At 42.8% G+C, this 12,279-nt stretch overlaps 1 protein-coding gene across 1 annotated transcript in view; it reads right to left on the minus strand.

Annotated features, from left to right (window-relative positions):
- acap3b (ArfGAP with coiled-coil, ankyrin repeat and PH domains 3b) overlaps positions 1–12,279 on the minus strand; it is a 46,482-nt gene that overhangs the window by 21,099 nt on the left and 13,104 nt on the right. Inside the window, exons 2-4 of the mRNA XM_030776195.1 lie at positions 3,630–3,687; positions 1,476–1,595; positions 972–1,025 (exon numbers count right to left, since the gene is read on the minus strand). Of these exons, the coding sequence (XP_030632055.1) occupies positions 972–1,025; positions 1,476–1,595; positions 3,630–3,687 (232 nt within the window). The remainder of the gene's footprint in view (positions 1–971; positions 1,026–1,475; positions 1,596–3,629; positions 3,688–12,279) is intronic.

Here is a 12,279-nt window from a genome sequence, read left to right on the forward strand (position 1 = left end):
TACTAAAGATTTAAAATTTGCAGGCACAGAAGAAATGTTGAACTAGACTGTTTCGATGCTGACACATCTACAGAAAGGAAGAAATAAACAGTCTTTGGGTTGACAATTAAAAAGCCACAGGTCCTTTATAGCACAGACCAGGAATTTCCTCTCTCAGTGAAAGTCAAGGTGGCCATTTAGTAATGTGAGTCACATTGGGCTATGTATGCTTCTTAGCCACTCCTCCTGCTCTCCGTGTTTCCAATTAAACCAGTCCTCAAAAACAGGAAAAGATCTTGCCTCTCCAAGCCAATGGTTCCACAGAGGGCTATTTTTTCACTAAGGTTTCAGACTGGCCTGTTGGGTCCAGGAGACATCAGTTTGAGAAATCTTACTTTGATTTTATTACAGCTAGTCTAAGTCTGTGAAGCTGTATGTCACACTGCGTTAGACATGACTTCATCTCAATGTTTGGACAAGTGTTCGTCCTTTTTGCAAAACAATTCCATTAAATACACGGGAGGTCTCACAACTTACTGACATGTACACAGAATACGGCTTCATTCACAGATCCTGGGACAGTTTTTAGCATTTCTGACATCACAGATAATGCTGAAAACAAGACGACTGTTAACCGCGGTGAAACATCGGTTCACCGCTCTCCTGGACGTAGGACCTGCCTCGTAATGACCCGACGGATGGATGTTCGACTAGCATGTGGAAGGAATCAGACGCACGTGATGTGAAACGCCCCGTGTAAAACGATTCACCTTCTCTGCATTCAGCCGCACTCCCACAGCGTACATATTATGGTTTCATAATGAGGGACCCAAGAGGGGAATAAAAAGCCATTCAACGTCAGCCATGAAACATGAGACACATAAACACACACAAAAAGACACAAAGAATGTGTGAGCATATGTGCGTGAGCGTGCGGTGATAGCACGTTGTACGAGCGCATGTAGTGACAGCTATGGGAGCCATTATCTTACCATGTGATAGTTGACAATTTCCTGTAGGCTCTCTCCGCATTTCTCAAGAAACTCCTACATCACACAACAGAAACAAGACATTTTTAGTCATATATACTTATTCACCACCATACAGATGCAGACCATACTTTCCAAATGTATTGGACCGGTGAAACAATTCCTCTAACACTCAATGCTGCTGGTACAGTTCTGCTCATTTTAATCAGAGTGCTTATCAGAAATCTTGGGAGTGTGGACAGGTTATATGAGAAAAAATGGAATGCTTAACACATTTTTTAAAGCACATCACTACTTTTGGCAAATCTAGCAGTACAACTTTATTGAACTTCTCAGACAAAGTCAATAACTCATCGGTATGGCTTTTATCTTTATTACTGCGTCATCACAAGACTCATTTAGACAGCCCCCAAGATTATTTCCCAGGATCATGTGATCAGATTTATTTCAGTTTCATAAACAGCAAAAGGCTTCCGGCGTAGAATGGCGTCTGTGTATCATACTCACCGAGATCATTTCTTCTTTCTTACACTGGTGTGACAGGTCGCGGATGCCGTTGACAAACAACTTGTTTGCGCTGACGTAGGCTCTCCCAGCTTCAATCATCCCACTGCAAAGCTTCACCAGCTGAAAGTTAACCAAAGGTCAGACTCAAAGTTCAGAACAAAGTCACTATGTTTTCAAAGAAATAAAAAGGCACCATTGAAATTACAGGGACCTCCAAACAGTGGTGTGTTTGTGACCACTTTCCAATTATCGCCCGCAGCACAAGTGTGAATGCAAACACACACACGTCAATTCCGTTTATGAGCAAGCCTGTAGTCACACTAACGTAGAGAGACATTCATTCAGCAAACTACTAAAAGAAAAAGATCTATGCATACAGAAAAAAAACCACAGGCTTTCAGCACAGGAAAAAATATGTCAAACAGAATTAATGAGACACTAACACATGTTTATCAATTTATGAATCCTGTTAAATTATGTACTTCACAAAAAACCTCTTGATATACACAGGTCTGCATGATTCTGAATGTTTCGCATCAGTTGAGTTTCACTCTCTTTTTCCTGAAACTTTTAAGATTATATTGCTCAAGTCAGCATCTTGCCAATCTAGGTCAGGCTTACAAAAGGCTCGAGTTTTTGGGGGTTTTTTTTAATTAAAAAAATGAGCAAATATTGTCACAATGAGTCATGCGGCCGTCGCTCAAACTTCAACGCGCCTGTACCATCTGTTACCATACCACAAAGCCCTCAGTATATCTGGAGTACACGTGTGCTCTTAGTCTGCTGTTCTCTCCCGCATAAATCATTTATGCATGTCCTCTGACGTGTATTCCCATACCATTTATAATCCATTACACCGCCTGAGACGCTTGCACACAGTGTGTGTGTGTACATTGCTGGTAATGAAAGCATGTATATTTGAGAGGGCTCCTGGGGCAGCAGAAACATGCGGGCCATCAGTGTAGCGATTTAAAGTGCACGGCGCGCAGCCTCTGTGATCCTGAAATGCACATACCGTCACCCTTCTGAATGAGACCAGACCAGCAGTAACACCGTACGACAGCTCATCGCTCTCGATAAAAAAAAAAAGGAGCAGTAAACAGGCAAAGCTACTACTGCCTTTAAGTTGAGCGGAGTCCACGGTGGTAGAGTCATTAACGGTTCGACCGTAAACGACGACAAGGTCACAGCACAACCGCCTGAGATTACGTCCCTCGCTATGAAAACCAATTATGTTGATGTCATTGAATGTAACTGACTAAGAAGGTGATTGAAAACATGTCCATGGCTTATGACCTCTTATACACAAATAACAAACAAGAAGAGAGCAGATGGGCCACAAAGAAACAAGTGACATCATAACGTAGCATCTGGCTCCTTTATTCAGTAGTGCAGTGATGAAGAACTGCGTTCTGAATTGTCTTTTCTAATCATGCGAGAGGAAGATCAGTGCAAGTGCGTAATGCTATAATGGAGAGCATATAGAACGGCACGTGTGACACGACGCACATGCGTTTGTGCTTGCGGCGTGTATGTCAGCATGCATTTGGTTAATAACGTCGAGAAAGAGAGGGAAATGGTGTCGAAGGAAGGAAGTCGTTGAGTTACTTCACTTCGGTAGCAGCCAGAATAACATTACACTGACATTGATTATTCGCTGGATGCCTGGATGACTGCTTTAAAGAGATTAGCGGGGTTGTTTAGCGATGTTAATCAATCCAGCATAGCATCACTTAATCCTTTTCTGTGTAGTCTAGTTTTCAGCCCTTTGGCTAAGTACATCCTGCTTTCCCAAAGGGAATGTACTAAAATCTCAAATGGGACTCTGTGATGAGGAGACTACGGTTTTGAAATATGACGGTATTCATGCTAATGCTAACTGGGTCTCCCTCTTGATCCTCATTAATCCCATATGATCTGAGTTGGGTTAAAGGGAAAATGTCATTTTTTATCTCTGTTCTATTAATACAGTCACATGCTGTGCCGTACTGCACCTCGGGGCTTCGAATGCCCTTTTGAACAGGATCAATACATACATAAAACTTTTCAGTTACAACAAAGCTTCCATTGTCTAACGTAGTTACCAATCGTATGTTTCTTTTTCAGCTTCTTGTTTGTTGACCAACTTAGGGCTTAAGTGTAATATCACTGTACCTTGTCAAGTTTGGCTTCAATTTCCACCACATCAGTCTCCACCTCATCAATGTTGGCCCTAGAAAATACAAGCAAAGGAGGATTAGTTTCAGAAATCACAGGACCTTTTTAGGCAAACTTTGAGTTCACACATGTTTAAGTTGTGAGACCGAAAGCACATGTTGCTTCAAAAGAAGGTGTTGTTTTCATATGTATACCAGTGTACAACTTACAAACATGAAAACAAGAAGCTGATGTTTACATGTTACTCAGTTTTAGGTGCAAACCTCATAAGTCTATCAAATATTAACAAACAAGGGTTAGCTTTTATCTCTTTCCATGTATTCAGGGTCCCATATGTTTCTAGATTCCAGACAGGTTGTAAGCAACAGACTAGAGAAAGCCAGCTTTGAAAAGCAGATGTATCTGTCCTTAATCAACCCTGCTAATGACGACAGACCTAAATCAGCACTTGAGGTCTGTACTTAAGCAGTTTTTAAGCCAGAGACAACAGATGTGTTAAGTGACTTCTAGCGATTACATAGAGACATGGCTCATTGACAAATAGTTCCCTCCGGACCGCCACCTGACTGGTCAATTTAAAATGCCTGTCAAAAATCTCCCCGTACTTTAGAGAGGACGCAGCAAGGGAAGGGGACATCGGTACAAGACAAACAATGACTGGGACTCATTTGGAGCCATCAGAGAATAAACAGATAAACACATAGGCCGGAATTGCCGGTGCACACAAACACGTGCATGCACTTTGAAGAAGGCTGTTTCTAGTGACCGGTTTAGGCTACTTTGCTGAAAGCTTCTATTGTGTGCGGTGTCAGTTCATCACCCTGGAAGCACAGTATCCTATATGGCGCTCTGGAAACAATGGTACGTGTTGTGAAAGAAACAGTGCACGGTCACAGATATCAACGGTTTGCGTGTGAAACCCTTCCAAAACGTGGCTTTCAAGTCACTCGGTGTACGCCCCCCCCGCCCCGCAGCATGGTCTGCCAGTGTACGTTCAGTCAAGCAGGACCAAGAGAAGCCGTGGTAAAAGAACGCATATGTGTTTCCCCATGTTCATTATATTTTTAAGTTTTTATCCAGTATTCAGGAGTGCATTACTGGATTAAGCAGGAATTTAGGATCTTACTTTTTCAATTAAATTCATCGGACCATCAGTAAGCGCACTTACTCCTTGACCTCTTTCCTTTTAAGGTGATCAGTTCACAAACTGCATGCACAACATGGATTAGGAACCCACTCAGTTCCATCCCACTGGGTTGGTTACATCCTCTTTCCCACAAACTGGCCCGGTCTTTGTTGCTCACTGACTTGCATCATTACAAGGAACTGTGCCATGAGAGGGGCTGGCTGTGAGCAGTTAAACCTGCTGGACCCCTGATCGTCAGGGTGTAGAGATTGGTTTGAGAGACAGAGTAGAGTAAAGGAGGCACAGCTGCCTTAAATGCACTTATTGTCCTCCAGGGGCTACCCCTCCATTAGCCCTGAATTAACACACACGGGCACACGCGCACACACACGTACACACGCACACGCAAACACACACACACACAGACACTTAAATAATAAAGGAGCACACAGAAAGGTCAGTTGGCATGACAACCCCTAAGTGGGCCAGGAGGGCCACGGTGGAGGTTTCTTGCCCTTTGCATGCACATGTCTCCCGTAAGTGCATTTTGCTATGATGGGGTTGTTGGGTCATTGCCAGTAAATACAGTAGTTGCATCACTGAGGGTTTGCAGGTTTGTTTCAAATCATGATTTTCCTGACAGAGTAATTTTGGGAATAGGGAAGTGCAGGGCTGACACAATAAAACAAGACTGAAGAATACATGACTGAAACGATAATGCAGACCAGGCGCCAGGTGCCCGCCCTGTGGCCTGAAGCCGACAGCACAAACTCAAACCCTATGTCTCTGTGACTGCTGTTCGCCCCATGTTCTGGAACACTCCGGCACCGACGGTCTCCAGAGAATGGGTGAGATCACGATTATGGTGCCAAGCCCCAGGATACAAAAATCCAAAATATGCCACATGATCCCAAACTACAGTTTCAAGAGGTGTGGTGTTTTATTGATAGCAGCTTTTGTGGGTCCCTAAGAAAATAATAAGGTATGTTCAGCATATCAGTAGGCTGTTTAAAGGCAAAGGCCCTTTGACCTTTGCATGCCTGGCCAAAAGGTTAGACCCCTTTGCTGTTTTTACCTTCAAATGTAAACAGACCACAGACCGCCTAAAGCTCCTAATGTCCAATCATCTACTGGGATCCCTGTCCACCGGAGAGGAATCACATTCCCCACATTCTGTGATTCCAATGTCAGGAGGGCTATGAGGATGGCAGGGACAGCTGATCACTGGATCTCACAGAGAAGTGAGTTCTGTTCTCCTCCTCATTCACTGACTTCCAAATTTCTTCATAAACAGTGATAAAGCACTCAATGTAGTCATAGCACTGCATCATCTGTGAAACCTAATAGAGTGACATAATGTATGAGGCAATTTCTCAAGCTCAGATAAAGTGATCAGAAAATATTGATTAAGAGCATCTGTTGTGCATTTGTGGAAATCCATCGCAGCCTGATCGCATTTCACGATTAAAAAATATTTTAATTCGCTGTCATTAACATGATATGGTAAGGGTTAAATACTATAGAACATTTAAGAGAGGACATCATTGTCTCCTATGAGCTTGTCAACACATGCGCACAAGAAGTTCATACAAACACCATACAAATACACTGGCATCTTTCTGCTCATGCTCTGTAAGAGTACATTTTGGCGTTCCTTGGGAGTAGATCCCGTTCCATTTAACTTGCGTCCCTAATTCACCCCGCCATGAGGGTACTACCCTGCAGAGGGTCGAGAGAGCGCTGAGGTCAAGGGCTGGACTCAAAATTGATCCACTCTGCTGTGTCTGGAGATTGGTGCTTAACCGTTAGAGAGAAAAGAGCATTTTGTATAAGTATAGATTGCCACTGCCCTCGGCCTTAGAATCCTGCGTGCACATGAGTGAGCTGGCACCGATGTGGGGGGGAAGGGTCTGGAGCGCTTTTCCCTTCAGCGTCACTGCACAACCTACAGCCACACACGGGCTATTCTTAGCGCAACGGCTCACGTGCGTGTGTGTGTACATCACATGGCTCTGGTAACATCTCTCAAGCCAGCGCTGACTTATTGAATCAATACCACTATAAGACGCAGCATCAGAGAGGGTTTACGTCCAAAGAGCTTTATAAGGCCACACTGAGCTGGATGAGTACAATTGTGGTCATTCTGGAATTATATATATATCTACGTCGTATATCCGAGGCTCAAGTTTAACGATTTTGTGAGATAAATCTAAGACGGCGGTTACAGTGGGCATGGCATTATTGAAATCTACAGACAATTATATCACGCAAGACCTCAGGGATACAAACGTTTTTTGATTGGCCGGACCTAAGGATATTTGCCAGCAGTTACACATATTCCACATTAGCACTTTGAACTGCAATTCTCAACAGCACCCACCTACTGTATCAAGAAACAGTCTATGCTTGACAGATATAGGTTCACATTTAATCTCAAAATCATCATTTTATTTATTTTCCAGATTTGTACAACCGGTCTTCTGTCTCTTTAATGACATTGTGTCGCGTGCTTGTTAGTATTGACAGGAAGCAGGTTACGGAAGCTGGAAAAGATCAGTTTGTTTGTCTGTCAGGACCCTCTGAGTCTGGAAACATAAAATCTAACTTCAGCTTCCTCTACATGGAGAAAACTGTATAAACAAGACCAGTGTTTTCAGTCTTGCACCCACTTTGAGTACAACCAACTGCACAAAAGCAACTTAAGTGCTTCCTGGCTGTTTTTCTCCCTAAGAGCAGTCCACAAGAAGAACAAACAGAATAAAGAGACACATCTCTGCAGTACTTGAGTAGAACTTGCAGTCGACAAATTCCACTCCGTTTTCTCAAATTAGCTGATTTCTCGTGCTAGGTCTGACCTTCTGCAAAGCAAAACCCCCAAAAACCCAACGCGAGCAATCCAAAAAGAATTTACTTACAAAGTAAATAAAATACTATTGCCCCCTTTTCTGCCGCAGATGCAGATGTGTGTAAAGCCTGATCGGCGGTCCGGGGAGAGCAACGTTTAGACAGGGAGAGTTACGACAAACACCTGCAAGTCTCTAAAATACCACTCCATCCTCCCAATCTCACTGCAGCTTAGCATGGTCTCTTAATGGCGTGTCCACTGGGTCCCTAACAAAGCCAGGTTTGTTTGCAAACAAACCCAACGGACTGAATAGGAGCAGTTTTCACCAACAGAATGACTGGGGCCTTCAGAGCTCAGCCAACGGCTCGCTGCAAATCAATCTATGGCCACATGTGTCTGCTATTTTACGAACATCCAAAACAGAAATGTGAGACCCTTTCATTAAAAAAACAAAAAACAGAGCCCTCTTTTCTATGGACCAAATACAAACTCATTTGTATCTGTGAGATACAAAGAAAGACAGTCCCACAGAATTATTTGCTCAAATAAAGAGAGAATACAAGGACTATGATTGTGGCAAAAAGCGTGATATTTTAACTAAGCTTTATCTTCTTTTGTGTATGATGAAGCACTTGTTAGAGTCCTTTGTGTTGTTACTGGTTATTTACAGTGTTATAGGAGCTACAGATAAAAACAGGACCAGAAACAAAGACTGCAGAGCTGTTTCCTTGTGGACTGGCTGGAACCTTTTGAGAGGAGATGTTTCTGATCGTAAAACACATCGACATTGTTTCCTTCATGTCTAAATTTGCCAGGTGGCATGAACTGTTCAGTGCTCCGTGGCTGCCAACTGGCCAGTCCTCAAAACTATTTCTTTTTAAGAAGATAAAACAAGCCATGAGAAAAAAGGAAACGGAGGGAAGTCTGCCTGTAACTATGTTCCAGAAAACATTTATCCCCTGACTCTTGAAACCTTTGGCACCTCCTGTATACACACATTTTTTCAATACATTATCCTCATTTCATAGTGCTGCTGCCTTAACACATCTGTGCACGCACATGCACACGCAAACACATACACAAACACACACATACACATACAGTACATGCAAACAAACTTAGTTCTTCTCAAATTGGGCTGAAAGATATCAACATACCATTTCATCTAAAAACCACACACACTCACTAAGAGAGTCCAAGAAAAAAGAATAAGTCTCACAAGTAATGACCGTGAGTAGGAAAATGTTTTGCACATGCCTAACACCACATGGCACCACAGCCACAGTTCACTGCATGCGAACACTCTTGAGAAGTTCACAAAGTTCAGGCATCGGTGCTGTCTCACGCTGTACCACACTTTCCCTCCTATAATCCCATAAATGAGCAGATATCAAGTCACCCAACACTCAATCATACAGGCCCACCATAAGCCACCTCCATACGTCAGGCCGATCTTTTGATCGCACAGACATTACAAGGCACCGTTCTAAATCAGTGAGTGGCATGTGGAGATAATGACAAGGATGTCACACCCTTTTAAGCCCAGATAAAGTTTTAGAACCTCCTCCCTACTGATGGCGTTATATGTTAACTACAGTGCACTAGTAATAATGTTGAGGGGAGCCTCCCCTAGCCGCAGTAACCGTGGGACTTTCTGTGAGAAAAATGTTTCGTAACAGCTTCACTTCGTGAAGAAGTGTCGCTACACCATTCATCAACTCACCACCGACCCTCTCTGCCCCTAAGGTCAATGAATCAGTGCAAAGGAAAGAGGGATATAATGACTTTCACATGGCATGATATAAAAAAGGTGGGGGAGGAACTCTCAGTCGTATTAGCGTGACTGGGGCGGCCCGCTCAGAGGCCGCTCCTCAGCTGTGGAGCATCTGGCGGTTAATGCAGGAGCATCGAGCCGCACCTCCCACGGATGACAGTCACGCTGTCAGTCACGTAACAGGGCAAAGACAGGAAGTGAGAGGTCCCCCACTGTCCGGAACAACACCCCTCTTGTTCCATTCACTGACCATGGAAGTGAACTGACGCTGAGGAAGTAATGAACCAATGTTAAGGAAAAATGATGGGGAATATGGTATTGTTCTTTTCAGTGGAGAGTGACACATCCATTGCAGGAGGAAGACTGGATGAGAAAACGAAAGAACCTAAGACCTCAAAAAATGACTTCCTAACGAGGAGAGCGTTTACTCGAGCAACAGGTCAGAGAAAAAAAAAATGCACAGGCTTTGCTTGTGGTGAGTGAAACAAGCACTAAAAAGTGCTGGTCTGGCTTCAGTTTATGTTGGCCACAACCTTCTTCTGTTCTTGTTCTGTGTGGGAGTTTGTGTTTGGGATGGGGAGGGGGGGGGGCACCTTTTCCCTCAGTCAGCTTAAGGCTTTCGCCAAGAATGAGAAAAACTGTGAGACAAACTGGAAAAGTGAAAAGTAGAATGACATACTTGCACCATTTAAAATTATTACTAATGGTTCAATCTTGCTTTGATCTATATCAACTTATTTTATAATCTGACGTGGTAATATTTTACATCATTTGGTCTTTGTCCATTTAAACAAGCTATGAGACTACATCTGAGAGTAAAAGGTTAAATAAGTATTTTAGTAGTAAAACTTGAAGGTATGTATGCAGGTTATATAAAACAATCCATAAAGTTTAACTGTGAGAATTTTGCATATTCCTTTACCGAAGTGTCCTGACCCACATAAATCTTAACTAAACTTGGAAGAGGTGGTTACTATGCACAAACGTGCCTCTCCAAGTCAATAGCTTTAATACGTGAGAGACTGCAGACAGAGAAAGAGGTAGAAGACAACTCCCTTGGTATTATCACATGATGCACTGAAGTTTGGCTGAATTGCTACAACCAGAGGAGACAGATGACTTTTCTAAGTCTGCTTTGGGGTCAGCAATTCAGTCTAGGGATCGGTAAGAATTTGCTGAACCTGGGACATCGCTATTACTTCTCCTCTCAAAACAAAAAAAAAAAACTCCAACAATTCCCTGTTTGTACATAAAGGACATAACATAGATCAATGCATGAATGTACAGGATATCCAAACACTTTTCAGTGGGACTTAAACTGACTGACCTTTAATGGGACTGAAGCTGGCTGACCTTCAGTTTCCATCTTTAGCATGTTAGTCACATCTTGCCCTCAATTAGATTACGTTTATCCAAGTCCAGTTAGAACTTAAACCCTGATGATAGGCTTTCTTGCTATATTCCTAAACCACAAAGTTTCCAACAATGTTAGGGCACAAAGTTTCCAACAATGCCAGAGCCTGTGTGGATGAGGGCTGACCGGGCGCATCCTCTCGGCAGCCTGTTACTCTCAGATTACCCTTCACAGGAGTGGGGCTGGAGGCTTGTCTTTGCCACTGTTGCTCTAAAGCTTACGGAGTCTGTCCTAGACACACTGGCAAGCCAACGTACTCTTCTGCCAATTTGAACAACATTTTGAACGGTTTTACAGGTTGCGAGCTGAAAAGAATCAACGTTGTCTCTGAAAACTCAACAAAATGTAGATGTTCTTCTTCTGCACAACTGTCCTGTGCGATACTTCGTGTCTTTTAAGACGGTTTCATTTACGTGTACTTTTTTTTCTAACAGTCTAACAGTCACCTGTCAATCACTGGTGTAATACTGTCAGATAATAACCACACCTGTCTATAAGATACAGATCAAGCTTGTAATCACCAGACAGTCAGTTTTAGATGTCAAAAAACTCAATGTGGTTAAACAAGAAATTTTACAAAGTTGAAATTCTATACATGAAATCTTTAAGTTGTCAATGGCACAGCCCACCCATGCACCCGTCCACAGCAACCATGAAATTATAGTCTGTGCCAACACAGTAGTTTGCAGAAGTCAAACATGTGAGAGACAGTAAAAGACTTTCTCAGCTCAAGTACTTAAGTGTCTTACCACGAGTCAAAATTACCAGGCAGGAGTAAAAGAAAACATTACAAGCCGCATCATGAACACACAGCGAGTTTTCACTGAAGGGATGTTTCGCACCGTAAATTCAATATTAATAATCATATATACCAGATATTTGATTGGACATTCCATGGGGATGATGAAACTAACATCTTTGCCTCACCTCTTTGTTACCTAATATTTGACAAAAAGTGAGCCAAAAAGTGCTCAGGAGTCTATAGGTAAGATTATCTTGGCACATTCCTGTGCTTCAGCCAAGCGGAAGAAATCACTGTCTACAGAGTTACACATGACTTAGGTCCTCAGGAATGTCTGACAGAATGCCCATACCAACACTTTGGTCTTAGTGATGGGAAATAAGACTGCCAATATTTCTAAAATACTTCTTAAAAGAACAACTTCAAAACAACAATCTAAAAACATCTTAAAAGAACAATTGTCACAGCCTTTTTCCATAGGTTCTAAGCCATGCAACTCAGAACAAACATTTGATTTAACTCAACAGCAGGGGAGGTAGTACAGGAGAGTCCCAAGAGGACACAAACACACAGCCCACAGGAAGTTGAGAGTGGACTGCTAGCCAGTGTATGAGAAAACTGTTGCTTTTCCAATTGGCCACAGCCACCACTGGATCCGTGGCGTGAGAGACTAATTCGAGTGACTGTGTATTGTTCTTGGCAGTTGTTCTTGGATGTGGTGGATAAGCCTTAACACGTTGCTCAAG

The sequence above is a fragment of the Chanos chanos genome, chromosome 6 (genome assembly GCF_902362185.1).
Source record: "Chanos chanos chromosome 6, fChaCha1.1, whole genome shotgun sequence".
NCBI lineage: Eukaryota > Metazoa > Chordata > Actinopteri > Gonorynchiformes > Chanidae > Chanos > Chanos chanos.